We start from the raw sequence: 23,631 nt of genomic DNA on the forward strand, positions 1-23,631 counted from the left end.
TTTTTCCATCAGTTTCATCTCATGATATGTTTTGGCTGCGCTCGGTGTTATACCAGATTCAAAATAAGTCTCGAAGTCCCGTTCAGTGTTAGGCTCACAACGTAGATAACTAAATGTTTCAGCTACCTCAATAAGATGTGAGTGTTTAAGACACACATTTATTACAACATTGAGTCCTCTTTTCAAATTTTTGTAATTTCTTTGCATAAACCTATTTATTTTCTTTGCACGAAAGTAAATCTTAGCAGTGCATAATTTGTTACGACTCCTACATTTAGCTTTTTGGGCAGTTTTGTTGTGCGAAGAATGCTGACAGACAAATGTTTTTCTAAAAGCTAATCTTTTAATATTAGGGTAAGTATATCTTACAATCCAATTTGTTCGAGTCTTTTATTTTGCAAACAATATCCAAATAAAAAGTGTCCTCACAACTTCACAGTCATCACAAACTTCTCGAAGGAAATCCTTTAAGTCTTCTATTGAAAAGGTCATTTTTATAATAGTTTTTCATAAGAAAGCGACAAAACACTACCTCAAATACTTTTAAAAAAAAATTTTTAAGTTAGTTTAGGTTATAAACAACAATAAACAACAAAAACCTGCACAGAATAACTCATGAAAAAGGCGCGCGCGCTGCAATACGGTATGAATTTAAAATATAGAAATAAGACTTGTATCTAAAATCATTCCAGGTTACAACACGCGTAGTAATTATATGTCGTCAGCCAGTCCAAAGATGTTAATTATTTTACCATGTAGTCCGCCTTTTCGCGCTACTATCTACAAGATTTTAAAGTACAATTTCGCTCCGTATTCCCTCATCATCGCACCAGACTCGAGGCACTCTTTCCAATAATCCTCATTCGTCTTCTTGTGCTACACGCGAGCGTTGTGTTGTGTTTTCGTCAGCCTCGAGGCCGAGATTAATTACGCGTAAGTACATAATTATATTGCATAAAATTAAAAAGTAAACTCCTTTTAGCATGGGGAAACATAAGAGAAGACATCGGTCTTCTAGTAGTGAATCGGATAGCGATTCCAAACATAAAAAACTGCATAAAAGACTTGCTAAATTAGAATCTCTTCTTAAAAAACGATCGAGGTCACGCTCACGATCCCGTTTCCCAGCGGAACGGACGAAGCGTCGAGGCCGCTCGACTTCGGTCGGCCGTTCTCGCTCCCCCACTGTGGCTCGATCTAGACTTTCCACGCCTAGTCGGTCCGTGCGGCAAAAACAGGATGACATTAGTCCGGTGATTTCAGATTTTAATAATAGTTCGAGTGTAGCCCAAGACCCGCGCGGCTTGGCAAGCACATTAGATTACGATGAGAGTATAGCCCATAGTCCAAGCGGCGTGGCATCTCCAACAGATGAACTATTAATTCACAATGATTATGACTTACCAGAGGAGGTTCTCAACATTTTGGGTGATGATCCGTCTATAAAGGATTCTGAACAAGTTAAAGTGCACCCTGCCTTAGCAAGTCGTTGGAGTAATATTTTAATAAAAGGACTGTCTGAGGCGGATACTGCTGGTATTTTACAATAATACAAAATACCGGTTAATTGCCCGTTATTAGTTCCTCCAACACTAAACCCAGAATCATACGCTATTATTCCTCAAAACATTAGAAATAAGGATAATGCATATGTCCAATTTCAGATAAAATTAGGTATGGGCTTAGCAATTTTAGGAAAAAATATTGACGGCATCCTAAACGAAGCGGATAATATGCCTCCACTATGCAAAGAAGTCTTACTACCTGGTTTATCAGATACAGGGCGTCTTCTTACGAGCCTATTTTATGATTTAACCATGGCACGACGCTCTTTCATTTATCCTTATATGAATAAGGATACCAAGGAACTCCTAGAAAAATGTCCTCCCTCTGACCTCCTTTTTGGACCAGATATTTGCGAAAAAATTAAAGCAGCTAAGACTTTGCAAACGGCCAGCAAAGACATGAAGCCTATTCCCTCAACATCTGGGTTTAAAGCTCCTAGGGTCGCAGGTGGTGTTAGGAAAAAAGAGATGAAAGGGGAGGGGGCAGATAAAGGGAAACCATACAAAAATTTAAACCGGTATCGCCCTGCCCGTCAATCGAGGGAGACGGGACAGCAGAAAGGGCGAACCTCGAAGGACAACTTCAGAGAGAGATACAGAGGAAGGAAATAAACGAGGTATGTTTATACCGAACTGCTGGTCGACTTTCAAAGTTTTGCGAAAATTGGAAATTTATAACTTTAAATTCCATTATTTTAAGATGGATTAAAGGTTACGACATACCCTTAAGCAAGCCGCCAATCCAAACTAATCCCCCTAGATCTATATCTTTTACTAAAACAGATGAAGAATTTCTATCAAAGAAAATTGATAAATTACTAACACAGGGGGCGATTGTCAAGTGCGAGCCACTTTACAACCAATTTTTATCAAACTTTTTCTTAGCTGAAAAATCAAATGGGAAAAAGCGATTTATTCTCAATTTAAAACAATTTAATGTATTTGTCGAAGCTCCCCATTTTAAACTAGAAGATATTAGAACTGTTTTAAGGCTCATTCAGAAAGATTGGTTTCTAGTTTCCATTGATTTGAAAGACGCTTATTTTTTGGTTTCTATGTCAAATGAATATCGAAAATATTTGCTTTTCGTCTTTAAAAATCAATTATATGAATTTACGTGCCTACCCTTCGGCTTATCATCAGCGCCTCATGGATTTACCAAAATCCTTAAACCAGTTGTACAATATTTTAGAATGCAGAACATCATATGTGTAAATTATCTGGATGATTTTTTAATTTTTGGTGAAACTTTTACGGATTGTAAAATTAAATCTGAAAGAGTTATAAATATTCTAAAATCTTTAGGTTTCATCATAAACCCAGAAAAAAGCATTTTGGTACCTTCAAAAAGGTGTAAATTTTTAGGCTTCATTTTTGATACTAACTCCTTAAAAATAGAGCTTCCTTTAGAAAAAAGGGAAAATATTAAACACTGGATTTTATATTTTCAAGAACCTAATAAAACAAAAATCCGGAAATTTGCTCAATTTATAGGATTATTAATTTCAGCCTGTCCTGCAATAAAATATGGCTGGCTGTATACGAAATTATTCGAAAGGGAAAAATTAAAAGCTCTCCAGGAAAATGATATGAATTTTAATAAATCTATGATAATTCCTTCCTTATCAGATTTTTCATGGTGGTTGCAAAACATCGACTATTCTTATAACGATATCAAACAAGATTCCTTTAATTTAGAAATTTTTACAGATTCTTCACTTTCTGGATGGGGAATTTATTGTAATAATGAGGGAACTCATGGTTGGTGGACTTTTGAAGATAAAAAGAATCACATAAATTTCTTGGAAATTCAAGCTATTTTTATAGGTCTTAAATGTTTTGCTAGATCATTGAGAAATTGCAACATTTTGGTACGTTGTGACAATACAACAGCCGTGGCCTGTATAAACCGCATGGGCAGCGTAAAATACCCTAACCTGCACGATCTATCCAGAATGATTTGGCAGTGGTGCGAGCAACGCAATTTATGGGTTTTTGCATCCTATATTAATACCAAGGACAACTGGAAGGCAGACTTAGAGTCGCGAGCTTTACAATCCGAGACTGAATGGTCTTTAGCTAATTATGCATTTGATCGTATTACTCGAAGGTTCGGGGTTCCAGATGTGGACTTATTTGCCTCCAGCAGTAATTTCAAATGTAGAAAATACATTTCTTGGCTAAGAGACCCAGGTGCCTATGCTTGCGATGCTTTCACCCTTTCATGGAAAAATTTACATTTTTAAGCCTTCCCTCCATTCGCGGTAATTTTAAGGGTTTTACAAAAAATAATACAAGACAAGGCGGAGGGTATCTTAGTGGTACCGTATTGGCAATCTCAAGCATGGTATCCACTTTTCGTAAAACTTTGCGTCGAAGACCCAATTTTACTTGAACCACACCTCAATCTTTTGGTTTGTCCTTTTAGCAAAAAGCCCCACCCATTATCTGCGAGTCTTACCTTGGTAGCCGCGAGACTATCCGGAAGTCTCTAATACTACAACAAGTACCGGAGTGTGCCATTGAGACAACATTACTCTCACTATCGGAGGCAACCATTAAACAATACGGAGTCACTTACAAACTTTGGTGGGAGTTTTGTAAAGAACAAAATCTCAACATGTTTGAAGCAAATATAAAAGAGGTAATACTGTTTTTACAGAATGTTTTAAGTAAATCCCAGAATTTATATGGTACATTTAACTCTCACAGAGCAGCACTATCTTTAATTTTGCCTATTAAAATAGGAAAGAACCCAATAATTAAACGGTTTATGAAGAGCGTTTTAAGGATGAGGCCCCAAACACCTCGTTATAATTCTATTTGGGATCCAAAAACTATTTTTGATTATTTCGACAAAAATCCTGCCGAGAATTTAATACAGTTATGTTATAAGTTGGTCACTCTTTTAGTACTGGCCACAGGTCAAAGGCTACAAACCATTAGCCTTATTAGAGTTCCAAATATTAGACCTTACAAAGGAGGACTTCAAATTCTAATTGAAGATAGAATTAAAACGTCCGGTGTAAATGTAAAACAACCTTGCCTTCATTTACCAAAAATTGAAGAATTGCCAAATCAATGCGTTGTCTCTTGCTTACATCAATACTTGAAACTTACAGAGAATCTGAGGAATAAAGATAGTGACTATCTATTTACAACCATTCAAAAGCCACATAAGACTGCTTCAAAACCAACCCTCAGTCGTTGGGTAAAATGTACCTTAGATCTAGCTGGTATTGATACGAATATATTTACATCGTACTCAGGAAGGCATGCTTCGACATCTTCAGCCCGAAGAGCTGGCGTATCGATAGATCTTATTAAAGATTCTGCTGGATGGAGCAAAAGTTCGAGTACCTTTGCGAAGTTTTATGATCGGCCTCTAATAGAAAGAGACCAATTTGCTTTTAGTATTTTTAACAGTTAATTTGTTATTTTGTTTATTCTATCTACACTTAAATATTTTTTGCTGCACATGTAAATGTATATTTTTATTTAACATATGCATTTATGCGAATATTTTAATTTAAAATTAAGTTGCAGACTGGATTTAAGCTGTAAGCATTTAATCTATATATATGGAAGTTTTGTCAAATAAAATGGGTCTTCTATATACACATTTTGGGATTTGATATGATTATGATGTTTTAATTCATAACCTTGAATAATCTTTAAACATCCTACATGGTAAAATAATTAACATCTTTGGACTGGCTGACTAATATAATTTCGATCGAACTTCAGGTAAGTTCATTTGATCGTTAAATTATAGAGGTGCTTTCCGCGCGCTACTTTTAAATCACTACGCAATATTTGTGCTGACGCGTGGTAGCATTTTTGCGATATTGTAAAAACAATTATTCATTTAATTTCTCCTGCATTTTAACACGTCAGCGTGCTACAGAGTAGTATGAATTCATAAAGCGCAACCCCGACCGTTATAGTATAACAAGTATAACAATCTGCAAGAATTATTAGCGTATGTTTCTCCTTATTTACATACATTTTACAATAATTTAAAAATTAAAGACATTAATAATGTGGAAAGCCAGAATAATAACATTGGAGATAACACATACGACAATGTTCTGTACTCGGTTGAAGATACTCCTTTGACTTCCTAATCTAACGAAGTACCTATTTGAATTCATTTTGGTTTCATTATGTTCATTTTTGTTCAAAACTTAATATGACTAAAAATATATTGTAAACAGATGAGTTGTATATTTTTTTACCAAAATGATAGTGCAAAAGTGGCCTAAACCTTATTTAAAAACAAAAGAAAAACAATATTTTCAATTTCCTTTCGAATCCTAGTTTAAAAAATAGCTTTTTTAGCATTTTGACCAAAACAAATCGAAATAATAAAAAAATAGATATCAAAATATAAAAATCAAAAATTACAATTTTTTTCAACTCAATTTTCTACAAACTGTAATTTTTACCTTAGGCCATTATTGCGCTAAACGCCTTATTTGACTACATATTTTACGCATTTTATACCCTAAGTTAAACGCATTAGGCAATTGAAATTAAAGAGTAAATCCCTATCATTTATAAAGGATTAGATTTTTTAAGCAAGTCATACACATACGTTCGGTTCACCCACACGAAGTAAATTGATTATTTGGATTAAAATAACATTAACAATGATTATAAATAAGGATTTTCCTTACTATATTACATTAATAAATGAATATAGGTTTTTGCACGATAATGTCTAGAGGGATCTTGTCTTTTGTGAGATTAATGGGATTAGTATTATTAAAATAAACATGACATATAAATGTTGGTTCAACGTTTTTGATATATATATTTTTTTATGTAGACATTAAATGTGTCCAATAAATTAATAAGGTTTAATCACTAACACTTCGTGGTATTTTTTAAATGAGAGTCAAAATGGAGAAAAGTTGCTAATTTCTTGTATATTTGCCATTCTACAGGCTGTTCGAAAAATAGACGGAGATATTTCATGGCGTACATTTTTTTGCCAATAATTTTTAATCTAATTAGGGCTAAATTAGCCTCTTAATACAACAAATAATACTGTCAAATTTCACCTATCTTGAAAACTGTGCATTTCCGGACCCCTGTTTATAGAAACCTTTTCTCGTAATTTTTTACAAGAAATCACCCATTAAGATATCTCTATCTATTTTTCGAACACCCTGTATATTGGCCATATTTGTTATTTGTTCGATATTTACGTTGTTTGTCTCTTACAGTCTTAACAAATATTAAATAAATAATAAGAAAAGAAGAAATTACAGATTAGCCATTATCTTAGACCTATTGTAAGCAATGTTCAATTTTTATAACTGGAAACTTCTTTTTGGCCCATTTAACAAATAGCTGGGAAATTCTTATAGGAAATATGGCTTCATTTATTTTAACATCTTGTAGAATTTGTCAAAAATACTACAAGAATTAATATACCAAAAGTCACCTATATAAAAGTTGAATAATAAAAGAGGTACTTACTCATTATTGAAAATTATCGTGAAAAAAAAATAATATACTTTTTTAAACCTTTTTGACAAAAATTAAAATCAACAAATTAAATCACAGGAATTTTCAATGGGCGCTTGAAGTTGATCCTGAGTATTTAATTTTTCCATTATTTTCTTTTTATAATTTCTCCATTATGATACACCAACTTTCTGAAATAGCCCCACATAACAAAATCGCGAGGCGTTAAATCGTGGGAGTGAGGCGACCAAGTCAAATGTGTCCATTACGCTATATCCATCTATATAAAAAATTTTATATTTAGATGTTCACGAACTTTTCGTCTAAAATGTGATGGATCAGTATCATGTGAGATCTATATAATATATTCTGTATCATATTTAAAGAAACATCTGAAAAATTTAAATCAATTTCGTAAATATGGCCATTTTTTTATACAAAATAATTAACCAAATAAAATACGCACTATTTAAAGACTGCTACAACTGATCAAACCAAAGGTTGGTACTGAAGAGTATACAATAACGCAAATTTTGATTAACGGTAAGAGCGGTAAACAAAAAATGTTAAGAAGTTACACGACAATCGTCGAGAATATCAAAAAATTTGTTTATTGATATTTTTATCTTTTCGAATTTTTAAGGATTTATTATCTCTTTGATTACGCCACTTTTATATAGGTGTTTTTTATTTTTGGTATATCAAGTCCTTTTGACGAGTCTTAAAAGCAGTTAAAATAAATGACTTAACGTTGAAAACATCCTGTATAATATAAGGGATAGGGAAAATCCAGATGTTAACAAATATCTCTTTTAAACTAACTAAAATTTCAACATGAATGACTACTGAGATACAGGCACTTTTTTGTAAAAATCAACATCTACCTTTAAACAAATCTTTTGTACCAATCAACTAATCGATCACCATTTAACATAGATGATAGATAGATAGATAATGCCTTTCCTGAATAAATGCAAATTTTAACACATAATATAATAATTATAGAATAGGAAAAGAAATATAAAATACATTCTTTTTTTTAGACAGATTCGAGAAACCCGCTCGGCGAAGTCTAGTCGTAAGCTACTCTGACTCAACCCGTAAATTACCGCTAAGTTACGATTATCATAACAAATGACAACGATCAAAAAAACAATTACTTATCGCCAAAAATACAACAATCGATAAATAAAACGAAGCACATTTTGAGCACTTAATAAAATAAATTCTGTGATTGAAATGTAATTTGATGAAATCTAAATATAGTGCGTTAAAAATTTGTTTTTTTAAATATGAAGAAGGCACATGGAAAAATAAAACATAAAAATTCGGATTTCTACTAACCTCGTTTTGTATAATATTCTGAATATTATTTCCATTTGGTGTTTCCTCTTGTCCTACAAATGATGGATTATCGATTCCGTTTGCCTATAAATAAAAATTAATTATAATGTAGCAGTCCATGCTAAAAGTAAAGGAGTCTAACTACTTAAGCTAAGTCAGGATGTAAGTCTATTGTAATACCCATTATTTAGGTAAAGAACAATGAAAAACACATTATAAAAGTCTTAAAATTTTACTTAAACATCGGTTTTATATTACAGTTAAAAAATAATTTCTTATAACATTTGTGATGTTTTTTATACAGTGGCGGTCACATAAATAGCACACCCTAAATTTTGTAAATAAAAAATGTTGTATCAATTATTATAAACAACTAAAACCCCATTTTGAAACTTCAATCCAATTCTCAGTTGACGTGTCTCGGTGATTTTTTTAAAAAGTTTTTATAATGCCTTTTTGTCACCATTAAAAAAAGGTATAAAAATGTAACTTTTTTCTGTGTAGATTTAGATCAAATTTACTGGTCCCATTCGAAAGAGCAGGAAAAATTATATACCCCTTGAATATTTCATGACAATTGACCAATAAATAGTCTATATATAAGATATAAAAAATGGCAAAAATACCGCTTTTTTTACGATTTCTGCAAAAATAGGCGATTTTTCTCATTTTTAAAATGTTATATCTAGACTATTTAAGGTTCAATTGTCATGAAATTTTCAGGGGGTATATAATTTTTCCTGCTCTTTCGAATGGGATCAGTAAATTTGATCTAAAATTACACAGAAAAAAGTTACATTTTTATAGCATTTTTTAATGGTGACAAAAAGGCATTATAAAAACTTTTTTAAAAAATCGCCGAAACACGTCAACTGAGAATTGGATTGAAGTTTCAAAATGCGGTATTAGTTCTTTATAATAATTAATAGAGAATTTTTTTTTTGCAAAATTAAGGGTGTGCTATTTATATGACCACGACTGTATATGTGCAATTCTATATGAAGATCTCCATCTGATGGCTTTTGCGCTAGCGGAAATTAATATAACATAAAATAAATTTTGTTTTTCCATTAAAAAAATTACTGAATGGGATGTAATAAAAAAATCGTAGTGAAATTTTTACATTGTTTTGAGTTCTATTTAATTAAAAACTCAGATAGTTAAAAAAAAATTAAAAATTCCTAATTTTAATATTGAAAATTTGCAAAACATGATAATTTACAGAATAATTTACATTACATTTTTTTAGTTATTTAATTAACAAAAATTAAAATAGAATAAGAGAACATTACAAAATTAATAATTAATTATACATAAATATTTTTTGTTCTATTTCATTACACATTATTTTATAATAGTAATATTTTTAATATAAAAATGATTTCCGATACATATAATTTTAAAATACATATAGTAAACGATGCACATAATATATTGAATAAAACAAGCACACATAATATACTTTAACCTAGGTGTTATATTATATTATGTGCTTGGCTTCACGCAGGTTCATGCAAAGACGCTTTGCTTCACCAATTAATAATGTAATAGATACGATCATAATAAAAACAATATTTATGCGAAATATGACCCTAGATGGAAATTAATAATACTATTCTTCTAAAGTTTTATAAGGTTATTTGAAGATTAATATCTATATTAGTTACTTAATTTTACAAGTAATTAATTTCCCATGGTCAGACTTTTACATAAAAAATACAGCTTTGTGGCTACTAATTTTTATTAGTATTTAAAGATATATTTATAAGATACTCTAATAATAAATGCTAAAATTAAGTTTTATTTTTTGAAAAAACAACTTTTTTTAGATGCTAAGTAGATATTTTTGAGCCAATTTAACATACTGCAGCATAAAAACAAAAACTACCTTAATAACTACAATATTCATTAATGAATGCATTAATATAAGCCATTTTTTTAATAAGTAAGAAACAAATATTTAACACGTTGTTGACTTAACTTGCGACTAATCCATATTTCTTGATAATTTTTAAAAGTAAATAAATCTAGCTTAAAAGTTGAAATTTTATTGATTATTGTACACTTACTTGGTTTTACCTGAAAAATATATTTGCAATTTATTGTGACTAAATTACATATTTTTTATTAATTTTTGCATAAATAATTTTGTGAAATATACTTACTTTTACAAAAAATATAAGAAATATATTAAGTAACTCTCCATGATCTCAGTTTGTGTTAAGTTTTATTAAGTTGTTCCATTTAGATTAAAATAGAAGGTTTTCTATGAGGTCATTCACATTTACATTATGAAACGATGTTAAAATAAAATTGTTATATAAATAATTTGTTATTTACAAATAGAATAAAATATATTTGAACATAAATTATTAATAATTGAAAAGATTATCACTACGCACATTTAAAATAATGTGTCATAACATGATTAAATAAATATAAAAATATGTTGTTTATTTAATTTGTTGTATTGTATAACATTTTGTTTCTTTTTCTAAGATACCAAGATATTAATGTTTTAATATTTTTATTTTCTGTTTCAATATTTTTTATTTTTATAGCAAAAATATATAAAAATGTATTATAAATTTTAACCTAAGTAATATTTAAAACAGAAAAAACTTTGTGCTAACATTTTTTGGTTATATTTTATAATTTTTCCTATACCTTATTCGTGTATATTAATTAATTTCTTTGATTTAAAAAAATTTAATCGTAATTTTAAATGAAATTATTTTTTTTTAAATTACTCAGTTTTCAAATAAGCTGTATATTGTATTGTATAGCTTTATTCTGTTTATTTGTTTAATTACTTTATTCTTATTCGATAGAAAGCTAGAATGAACAAGATAATCTGCATAACTTAAATGGATCTGATCACCCGTATTTAATTAAACGTCCACGTAAAATTGGATTTTTTAGAAATAAATAAATAAATAAAGAAATTTATTTATAGCTACATATATTACAATAATTATAATTTTAATATAAAGGAGTACTAAAGTCTACAAAGAAAATAAACTACAATAATAATAATAAACCAATAAAAGTTCATTACATACAGGGCTACATTAGGTATAATAGAGTGGTAATCAGCGTAATAAAAGAAAACGTACACAACAATGATTGGTATAAATAAAACCTAACCTAGAATAACACAAATGGTATAATCAAACTTATAACTAAAATCATAAAAGAATATAATATACATCACAAAAAAAAATAGAAATACTCTTAGCTATCCCTTTTTAAAAGATGTTTTCTCAATAGCCTCCTAAACTGGTTTACTGGTTCATTATCACAGGCAATTAATTAAATTCTATTGAGCCTCTAAATAAAATCAAATTAAGTAACTGAACGTTCAGTCACAGACATCATATTTAGAACACTTTAACAACACTTGAACATACATTTAATTGGTGTATATCGATCACATTTTAAAATCAGTTTCATAGCTCTATTCTGTATTACTTCCAACTGGTGTATTTTATATTGTGGCAGATTAAACAACAACGTGGAGCAATACTGCAAATGCGGAAGTGCAATGCTATCAAACAAAAGCAACTTTGTGTTCATGGAGAGGTTTCTTCCCACTCTGGTGATAAATCCAACTTATTTGGAGAATTTTCGCATGACGTAGTCTGCATGTGCACAAAAGTTTAAATTGGCATCTAGAATAGTATCCAAATACTTAATTTCACTCTCATAAAGAATTCTATCCCCATTTACAGTAGTGGTCACACTATCCATGTCTATTTGATTAAGTCGTGACTTTTTGCCAAATATGCAAAACTTCGATTTAGCTGTATTTAAACACAATTTGTTAGTGCAAAGCCATACAAATAAACTGTTCAATTCATTATTTAGGTCGATTTGCATTTGCTGTAAGTGTTTGCCTATAATATACACCATTGTATCATCTGCAAATAATACCATCCCACACTTTTCAAAAACTTTTACTATATCATTAATGTACAGTAGAAATAACAATGGTCCTATGACAGTTCCTTGAGGCACATCATAATTAACAGAAACACACTGAGATATACTATTTTTAAACATTACACGTTGAACTCTGTTGGACACATACAACTTAAACCAACTTAAAGCATTATCCCTAATTCCTAATTGCTGTAGTTTGGTAATTAACATTTGTCTATCTATCGTTTTGAAGGCTCTCTTAAAATCTAAAAATACCGCTAAAACAAGATTATCACAGTCGATAGCTTTGAGAAAATCATCACAATTATTAACGACAACGGATTCACAAGATAGATGCTCACAAAATCCCGACTGTCTAGGAACAATTATTTTGCCTTTATCACAAAACTCAACAAGTTGTTCCTTAACACAATTCTCAAGGAGCTTTTCATAGACAGGTACCGTGTTAATGGGTCTAAATTCATTATGCACATTTGTGTTTTGTTCTTTGGGAACAGGAATAACAGTAGACAGTTTCCAATCATCTGGGAAAGCACCGTTAGACAAAGAAGTATTAGTAATATCTAACAATCTATGACCAACCACAAGAGAGACATCACATGGAGGATATGTTTTGATATACCAGATTCACCACCACCAACATTTTATAAGTTTTTTAGAGTATTTTTCATTTTTAACATAGAGACAGGTTTGAATTTAGAAAAAATGTTAAACATTAACATAATTATTTATATATAAAGTTTCTTGTATTGTATAATATAATAGATTGTATTGCCTTTTCACTTTTTTCAAAGTGTATAATTTAAAAGTTTAGTTTTCTTTGATAACCAACAAATTGGTCTTTTAAAAATAAAAGGTATTCTAAACCTTTGCTTTTCATATTATTTCTCTATATTTATTTTTAGTATTATTGATTTTTTCAATTCTTTTAAATTGTTGCAATAAATATTTTTATAAAATCGAAAATTATTATATAGAGTTTAAAAAGTGCTTAAAAGAAAATATTTTTAGTTACTTGTATAGAAATCATTTAAATATGTTTTTCTATTAAAGTTTTTTAGTTTTAGTATTAGCACATATTTTAAGGATTTTGTCATTTTTCTGATCTTATTCCTTTGTAGAGTCCTGAAGATGATCAAATAAAGGTCAAAACGAAGCCTATAAATGTTGGTCATCTATGACTATTTTATTTTGATCTAAAGCCAATAGCAAGAAAACTGAATTAAAAAGTATACAAAAATGTAATAAAAATTATGCATAATTGTCCTTGCTTTTATAATGCTTTAACAAGAATAATATCTAAGTTTACGCTCATTGTGAATAATCCTAAAAAAGTATAGAAAAATGAATTTACATAAATTATACTTAGTTTCTTACATTCACGCACCGCAGTATTCTTGCATTATCAATAATTAGGGTACAATAAATTAACAAAGTGGTAAACAATTATTGCGCGATACGACTTCAATGAGGCTCGTAAAATAATAAACGCTTTAATAATAATCTAGATAGTAAATAATAAAAACTTATTAAATCCGCGTAGGTGTGCGTTGATCGAGGCACCTAGTGACGAAATTCCTTTTTCGCATAAAAAGAAAGTCTTAGATTTTATTGGGAATATAAACACTTGGGAAATTCGGGACAATAAACAGTCAAGGTTTGTGATACATGAAGTCGGAGATTTTTTTTTAAATAGATGCGTGTTACTTTCTAACTAGTTGTAGAAAATAGACGTCTTGGTTTAAAATTGGTACAATAAAATCACATTTAACACAATATTTGTCCTGTAGAATAAAGCCTAAAATACAGATTTTCCATTTAAATATTCTTTGTTAAAAAAAAGGATTTTAAAAGAGTTATTTAAATCAAAACACTTCATCTTAATCAGATGCAAAAAAAACTTTTTCCATTAACTTCTGTTTACATTTTCTGATATTTGTTGACAGGGTACATCAAATCGATTTATTTATTGGAAAAGTTTCGCCAATTTAATTAATTTCGATGGTTTCTTAAGATATTCCAAATATTGCGTCAAGAAAGCAGTAAAGTGACGTTAAAGTAAATAAAAGTTTAAGTGTATAAAGAGAAGATGCTCTATCGTTAATTATTAAGGCTTGTGTTCTAGTTAGAAGAACCCTTTAGGGGTAAAAAGAAAATAAAAGAATTCTTTATTAAAAAAATATAGGGTACTGACAATTTCTTTATAAATTCTCTATAAACTATTGCATTTTTGTATATTTTTTATCATATTTTATGCCTCCAAGGGAGTACTTTAACTTTCTACATGTTATTTAAATATCATTTTATTATTTTTATTAAAATAAAAAAAGATTCCATGCGAAAGTAAAGATACTTTGTATCTTTCGCAAGACGTGACTTTCGGCCAACTCTCCTGTTATGAATCCGAAGACAAATGTATGGGATTATGTTCAATCCATGTTTCTATCCATAGACATCCATAGTCAATTTCTTGTGGCAGAATAGGGGAAGACATATTGATTATTAAACGCGTTAATACCTTTTTTTATGTAACATTATAAAAATGTTATTGATTTTGTGCATATTGTTTTTTTTCCCTGTGTAGAAAATTGTTAGGACACCAAAATGCATCTTTCATAATTCAATGAATAAAAAAAGGGTACTAGCGATGTAAAAAAAACTGACCCTTTTCTAAAAAAATGGCGGGGTCCAAGCATTTTGGCGACGTATGTACTTGTATACTATTTTGTTTTTTTTTCAAAATATTTAATTATATAAACTTTTTACATACATACAGGGTGTTGCAGAATAAAATGCTGATCCTTAAGGGTGTAAAACTATTTAATATTATGGTGCCACAAGACTTCTATAATTAGAGTTTGTTACACTGTAATTGTAAAAAAAATTAATTCTTTTACTTATAAATTAATCATGCATCAAAATGTTTTTTATACGCGGTAATGTCGGACGAAAAAAAGACAAAAAATCAAATTAGCCCTTAAATGAATGGGAATTATAAGAATAGGTTTTATTTAACGGAAAAGCAGTGGCGTACAATATCCAAAAATGGCTGTTGCTACGATTTTTTTAGGACATAGCTTTATTTGAAATTTTTTTCTTAAATCGGCCTATAAAGATTAACACCCTTAAGGACCAGCAACTTATTCTGTAAGACCCTGTATATTGATTTATGAATTTCTAAACACCTCTTAATCAAAAGTTCTTATATAATTTTAATACATTAATTAAAAAAAGGAAATATTTAAGTTACTAAGAATAGTAATTAACTTTACTAACAACATTAATTAAACTCCTACTAAGTTCTATAAAAATATTTTAAAGATAAATATAATGTTCTAGCACCTGAAAAAATTATACCAGTATTTAATTACTTTTAGGGTTTCACGAGATTCTCGAAATTCGAGAGTTCTCGTCTCGTTTCGTCTCGATTTCGAGACGAGATCGAGACAAGACTGAGGTTGTTTTTTCGAGACGAGATCGCGAGAAAATCACTTCGAGATTTTTCGAGATCGAGAAATTTTTTCGAGTTTTTCTCGATCTCGAAAGACTGTAGATGCTGCAATAACTCAACAGCCTTTAAAAGGTTAGAAGAATGAAAATAAAAAACTATGTTAGAAAATAAAGCAAAAGAAGCATAACAAAGCTAAAACTCAAATAATTTTATATTTTTAAAGGAAAAAAACTTCTAAACTAAAACATAAATTCTAAATATTTAAAAATGAACAAAACATAAAATAAAGATTAATAAAAAATATGAAAAGTATAGATAACAAAATTATTGCTTATGCACTCATAAATATATCTTTGTTGCATAGCCAAGGATTTAAACATATTAAAAATTGAGCCGATTCTCCAGTCAATCGGCTTCGTTCTTTTCTAATTGTCAGTATTGCCCTTGAGAACAGTCTTTCTGCAGGAACTGAAGTGGCTTGTATACCTAAAAAATCACGAGTCATTTTCGATAAATTTGGATAAATGGCTTCGTTCTTTCTCCACCACTCTAAAATATCTTGATTGCCTTCAGCTCTCTTAGATACCCAATATCCCTTTTCTTCAGTTCCCTCTGTCGCCATTGCTTTTTTCAAACAAACTTTGCAGATTAAGTTCATCAGTATTGTCATCAATATCATTGGTGAAAGGTTGAGATGCTAAAGGAATATCAATATTAGAACTAACGTAATATATTTCTTTATATAAGTTTTCGAATTTAGTTATGGCTTCTTGTTTTAAGTTTTTTCCCTCGTTCGTAAAGTTAAATGTCTCAGTCTTATGTCGTGGATCCAATATTAATGCAACACAATATATCCAATTGGTTTTTGAATAGTGTTTGACGATTTTATCCCTTGCTGCTTGAAGAGCTTCTATAACTTTTTCGTCGGTTGTATTCCTATTTGGACGTTTATCCAGTCCAAAAGCCCAGGTTTCCAATTTGTCTAGAAGCATATTAACTCCTAAGACGACCATAGGTAATGTGCAGTATTTTTCGCCTTGAAATGAATCGAATAATGTTTTAAACACTTTTAAATAATTAAAAATTCTGCTTACTAGCTCCCAATCTTGAGACGAAATAAGATAATCCTTTAAGTCATCATTATTTTAACACAAAATATTTAGACGTTTTTTCATTCTAAGAGCCCAGTTTACCATATTTTAGTATATATTTTACCATAGCCCAGTTTACATTTAAGAGCTAGCGTTCTAATATTATCTACTGGCCATTTATTGTTTACATCAACAATTTCAGTATCGGCAAGTTTTTCGTAATTCTCGTCTTCATCATCGCTTCTGCAGGTGTCAGCTATAAAACTTATTAATTATTGTTGTAAAAGACACAACGATAATTAAGATAAGAGGCCCACTCAGTTCGAAAATCGCATGAAAAACAGGGCATTTCTCGGACCTTCAAACTCGGCTAATATGTAAAAATTTTTAAATGTATAAACCATTTTGGATACATCAAGGATTACTCTTTATATTGGTTATTTTAATTTTTTTAAATAAAAAAAAATGAAAATATCACCTCCTAAAAATGATGAAAATTTGCCTTTTTTTATTGGCCTGTAGATGCCATTATGGGGTGTTTTAAAAAAAAATAAAACAACCAACATCATCATTTGTTCCTTCTCTTTAAGACCCATTAAAAAAAACATGCTATTCTCTATAATTTAGTAGATTTTGTGTCCAAAAGAAAAGACGTTGTATCAATATAAGTATTTGGAAATAAATGTTTATTTCTGGACTTAACCAAAACGATCAGGGCAAAATACATTATTATAAATGAAAACATAATATTAATCTTTATAAAAAATAACCAATTATCAAGCGAGCATAACAATATCAAGCATAATCAATTAAAAGTGTTTTATTGTTTAATAGATTTAAGTGTTCTGTAACTAAAATGGATTTTTTTACCGCGCCTATTAAAATATTAATACCTACCTTAATAAAATAATAATCATCAAAGTCATGTCATGTTAATCAATGAAGAACAAGTAGCGCAGTGCGGAGTCTTTGTATTTAACCAACTAAATTTTAATTTTAAACAATTTTAAATCCATGGATAAAATATTATTATTAAAAAATTTACGATTCGTTTGGATTTATACTTTTTTAAACAATATGTTTTTATTTTCTGCGTTTTTTTTGGCTACAAGTGACATATTTAGTATTTAGTTCATACTATACCTATAGCTCTGTATTTTTTTTCAAGTATTTTTTTACAGAAAAAAAATCTAGTATAGACTTTATATACAACATGGTATTTTTTAATAATAATCGATTATTTGTTTAAATTGTATATAATTGTTTTTAACAATTTCGAGAATCTCGAATCGAGAGCGAGAAAAACATCGAGACGAGAGTTTCTTAAAATCTCGTCTCGATGATCGAGACGAGACGAGAAATCGCCTTCGAGACGAGATTTCTCGAGATAAATTATCTTTTGATAAATTGAAAAAGTTTTTTAACAGAAATGAAATAATAAGAAATTATAAGATATACAATATTATAACAACAATCATTAAAAAAAAAAACAAATAATTTGAGCAATATTTGTATAAGTGTTTTATTTGTTTTTTTTTTATTTTAAATTAACACTTAAAAAATATGTTAAAAATTATGTCAATCGTGATAAGAAAATATTTTTTTATCTAACTTTAAAATAATTTTAATTTTTAGATAAATGTTTTTTAATAAAAATTGGTTATTAAGATGCAATTAACATATTATATCAAAGTAAACTAGTAACATTAATTAGAAAAAGGAAATTTTTAAGTTACTAAGAACAGTAATAAATTTTACTAACATTAATTAAACTCCTACTAAGTTCTATAAAAATATTTATTTTAAAGATATATATAATGTTCTAACACCTGAAAAAATTATATCAGTATGTAATTAGTTTGTCAAATAATATGTATATAAAAACACTTTTATTTTTTTATGATATTATATACACAATTAATTGTTGAGCTTATATTACATATTTTTCATGAAAAATATTTAAGTATGTAATGTAGTTTTAATTATTTATTTACTTTCTTATTGATTTCTTTTCATAGTATCCAAAATTCAAACATTATAAAAAAACTTTAGATTAATAAAGATAACATAAATATAAGCAATAAATTATATGTTGAAAAGTTGAAAGTCTTTTAACAGAAATGAAATAATAAGATATCATAAAATATATATTACAACAATCATTAAGCAATAATTGTATAAATATTTTATTTGTTTTTTTTTTTTCATTTTAAATTATTATTTACTATTAATACTTAAAAAATATGTTAAAAATTATGTAAATTGTGATAAGAAAATATTTTATTATTTAATTTTAAAATAATTTTTATCTTTAAATAAATGTTTCTTATTACAAAGTGGTTATTAAAGTAAACTAGTAACTTTTAAAAATCTGATTATTATTTAAAAAAATTATATTGTTTAAAATATCTTACCTTTGACATTTTTATTAAATTTCCACACTAGTCAAGTGAACTTTTTAAAATCAAACGACAAAAAATAAAGTTTTAATAAGTAAAAGTGACTTTGTAATAATTTTCCGCACATAGATACCATCTATTGTAAATAGCGTTCCATTCACAGCGCCAGACGAAAAGCATAAGAGCCAATTATTTTTATGAATTATACAGGCGCAAATCATCGAAAATGGTGGGGGGGAGGAACGTCTTTGCGAAAGTTTCTATTATTTATATGGTGATTAATATTTATTGCCGTACTTTATTAATTAGATAAAACCGCTAATTATTGGTCGTAAAACAAAAAGGATATATATTTGATATGAAAGGTGCTTACATGTTATTGTTTAAGGAATTTAGCTTAGACATAAAAATTGAACTTCCTCTTTTTATCAGTCTGGTTAGATATCGCTTTTTGCGTCAATAAAAAAAAATGTCTCAAAGCTTAATATTAACGGTATCGGATATTTTTATGTATTAACTATATTCTCCTTATATTACATATTTAATGAAATTACTATAATATTATAGCAAATTGTTAACTAAATTCCATTGAACGCATTTTAAATAGAAATTTAATGTTGATGAACTGATTTAAATATTGTAAATTTTAAATTAAATTGATTAATTTGACAAACGATTAATTTCCTTAATGTTTTCGTAGTGTTGCCATAATTTTTTTTTTTAATAATTGGTTGATTATTGTTAGAAATTACTTAAGACATGTTGTTTTATTTATGTGTAAAATATTACAACAATTAACCAGAAAACTTTTAAAAAAATAATTCAGTATTAAAAAAAAATATTTATAAAATGTTAAGTGCTTCGTTTTTCGTATCGATGAGTATATAAAACTAAATATATCGCCCAGTTACAAAAAATAAAGTATAAAATGGGTTATTCGCTATTTACTATTAGAATAAAAAAACGTTACTAGCTATTTCCGTTCAATATTCAGTTAAATAACTATTAACATATTACTTTATATACTACGTCATATATACATACTAGTGGTACTTAAAAAAAAAACAATTTTTATATTATACTCTATGTTCATTACATTGCGAAATTTCAAATGTTGTGAATATCGTTAATTGGATCAATAAAAGCTTAATTGATTTTCAAAATATTGAATGAAATTATTGCAGATTGATCAAAATATAAAACCAATTATATAGCTTAATTATTTCCCAAAAATAATGTAATAAATGATTAATTACGTGGTTTAAGTTTGGAATTAGACGTTATAGTCAATTCCTTTAAATATCGAATTATATAACTAATAGTACCCTTGACTGTCTTTAAATTAAAAAAAAACTGTTTTTATATTTAAATTATTTTAATATTTTTATTTTCCTATTAAAATACAAAGTTGATTCTTAAATCTGTTTCTTAATTTCATTTTTCTGTCTGCTTTCTTTAGAGTTTTAAACTCGGTCCATTTTCTGTGACGGAAAGGGATTATGCACCGGCGTAGATAAGTACAACGTTCGGTCACCTCGGTCCATAAATTTCATTAATTTATATCCTATTAATGTAAAAATAATTAGTTACAAGTGTTTAAGGTGTTATTTTAAGTAGTTCCAGCCATGGGGAGAAATACAGTTAATTCATCAAACGCCCAAGTAAGTCAAAATCCCGAAATCCAAAAGTTGAATGAACGAGTAGAGCAAATGGCGTCCCAGTTTAAAACCGAATTTGACAGCTTTAAGAAGAATCTAAAAGCAAGAACCACATCGACATCCACCTCAAGGGATAACTCTCATTTGGAGGATATTGCTGAGTTATCAGTAAGATTTTCTACCTTTGAAAAAACTGTATTAGAAAACATAAATAATATCCGTCAAAACATTACGCAATTAAACCTTCAAGTGTCAAAACACAGTACGGCAACCAATAGAAACACCGTATTAGTTCACGGCATTGAAGAACATTCAAATGACGATCTGTACGAAGGTATTATTGATCTCATTTCTACAAAAATAAATATTCCGGTACGCAAATATGATATAAATTTTTGTCACCGGCTGGGCAGTAAAGATCAACAGCTAGCCTTAAAACCTAGGCCAGTTGTAGTCTCATTTTGCCAGAGATGGTTGCGCGATAAAATTTTCTACAGTAAACGGTCGTTGAAGGGGACAAAAGTCATGTTATCCGAGCTGCTTACGGTTTCCCAGCATAGTTTGTTAAAAAAAGTTCAAGTTCAATATAAAAACTCCTGCTGGACCAAAGGGGGGCAAGTGTTTGTTGTGCATAAAGGTGTTAAAGTGCTAATAAATTCTGAAGACAAACTGGGTGAACTTACAAGGAAGAACGACAACAATCAGGACCCGAGTAATTACTAATGTAAGTGTTTTTATTTTTAAGTTGGGTTCAAAGTGTAAATGTGTTGAATTGATCAAAGAAGGTTAACGACTTGAATATGGTGTTTTTTTTTCCGGTTTATTGTAATTTTCTTTTTTTTGGTTTTTGTTTTATTTTTTTTTTCAGTTCATGTATCTTGCATTTTTTATATTGTTTATATCAGGAAACTCCATATTATATTATTTACCTTTCAAAATGCTTTTCAAAAAACTTACGCTCTCTGTGTATCATTTATTTTTTGGGTTATTAGTTATTTAGTTTGTAGTATTAAGATTCTCTATCTTCAGTATTTGAGTAATTGGGTCTATACAGATGGGAAGGACAAGGCCTATATTGTATATCTTTTTTACTCTCACTCTATTAAAATTATAATAATATAATGATTAAAGCTTATGAACTTTTGTCTTTCATATCCAGTTTTTCTAATCACAGTTATGTGTATAAGTTTGGTGTGTATATTTATATAACACTGATTAATTATAATTATTTTCATCTTAAATTACAATTATAAAATAGTTTAGTTAAAAAATAACTTCTGGTTCTAAGTTACGACACAAGATCCAATGTGATCACTTCATTTATTAATTTTCTTTTTGATGTATTTAAATCTCAAGGATGTAATCTTATATCTTGTGAATATTATTTAAATAGGCCAAGGTGCACCTATGCAATAATGTTTAGAAAAAGCATAGTGAGTGCTGCTGTTGTGATATGCGTTTTGTTTCAATTAAATTTATGTTTTGAGAATGTATGGTTGATAGTTTGCATTAAATATTTGTTAGTTTTAGTGTCATGGCGAAGGGGGTGGGTGGATGTGCGTGGGTCAGGATATATTTTATGGGGTGATGGCGGTTAATACAGCAATACGAGCGGTTAATCAGCAAGATAATTTGATTAATCAAGATTATAAGAGGGTAGATATGAATTTTACTGTTGCGCATTCTAATATTCGATCGATGAATACCGGATTTGACGAATTTTCAAATTATGTGTTTGATTACGACTTTGACATTTTGGGACTGTCAGAAACGTGGTTAACTCCTGAGCATGATAGCAGTAGCTTCGAAATTCCTGGATACAAACTTATTAGGAGAGATCGAGTAGGAAGGGGTGGAGGCGTAGGGATATACATTAAAAACAAATATAAAAATGAAAATATATATTTTAATGTAATTTCAGCTGATTTTGAATATGCTAGCATTAAACTTAATATAAATAAAAGATCAATTCTGTTTACAACTGTATATCGTCCGCCTTCATCTAATGCGGATCATTTTATTGATTGGTTAGAGGAAATATGTAGCTTATCCTTGCCATTTTACGATCAGGTTATCTTTGTTGGAGATATTAACATTGACTTTTTAAAACAACATTCACCGAAAAAAAAACTTGAAAGACTCTTAGAAATTTTTAACCTAAAACAGGTTATTACAGAACCTACTCGAATAAATTTTGTTGCAAATAGTTTCAGCCTCATTGATGTTATTATAACAAACCAATCATCAATCATAAAAAAATCAGGTTCAGTAAGTATTTCGCCAGACATTTCAGACCATAATATGGTATATACTGTTTTGGATTTTGCCAAGGGACGTGATACTGTTAAATACATCCAGTATAGAAATTATAATAATATAAATCGCGATCAGTTTAACTTAGACGCAGAACAGCTACCATGGGATAATATATATTATACACAAGATATAGATAAAAAGATTGACATATTTAATAGGAATATATTATTTTTAATAAATAAACATGCTCCGCTATTATCCAAAAAGGTAAAAGAAAAACCGTTTACGCCGTGGATTACAAATAATATTAAATTTCTTATGAAAGAAAGAGATAAGGCTCATCGTAGATATTTGAAACAAAAAACTGAAGCACACCTCCAGTACTATAGGCAATTAAGGAATTTCACTAAGCATGCTGTTGCGAGGGAAAAAATCACCTATTTCAACACA

At 28.9% G+C, this 23,631-nt stretch overlaps 1 protein-coding gene across 1 annotated transcript in view; it reads right to left on the reverse strand.

Annotated features, from left to right (window-relative positions):
• LOC126743126 (sodium-dependent nutrient amino acid transporter 1-like) overlaps window positions 1-19,468 on the reverse strand; it is a 52,108-nt gene extending 32,640 nt beyond the window's left edge. Inside the window, exons 1-2 of the mRNA XM_050450128.1 lie at window positions 19,283-19,468; window positions 8,385-8,468 (exon numbers count right to left, since the gene is read on the reverse strand). Of these exons, the coding sequence (XP_050306085.1) occupies window positions 8,385-8,468; window positions 19,283-19,291 (93 nt within the window). The 5' untranslated portion in view covers window positions 19,292-19,468. The remainder of the gene's footprint in view (window positions 1-8,384; window positions 8,469-19,282) is intronic.
• Between the last annotated feature and the right edge of the window lie 4,163 nt (window positions 19,469-23,631).

The sequence above is a fragment of the Anthonomus grandis genome, chromosome 1 (genome assembly GCF_022605725.1).
Source record: "Anthonomus grandis grandis chromosome 1, icAntGran1.3, whole genome shotgun sequence".
Classification (NCBI taxonomy): Eukaryota; Metazoa; Arthropoda; class Insecta; order Coleoptera; family Curculionidae; genus Anthonomus; species Anthonomus grandis.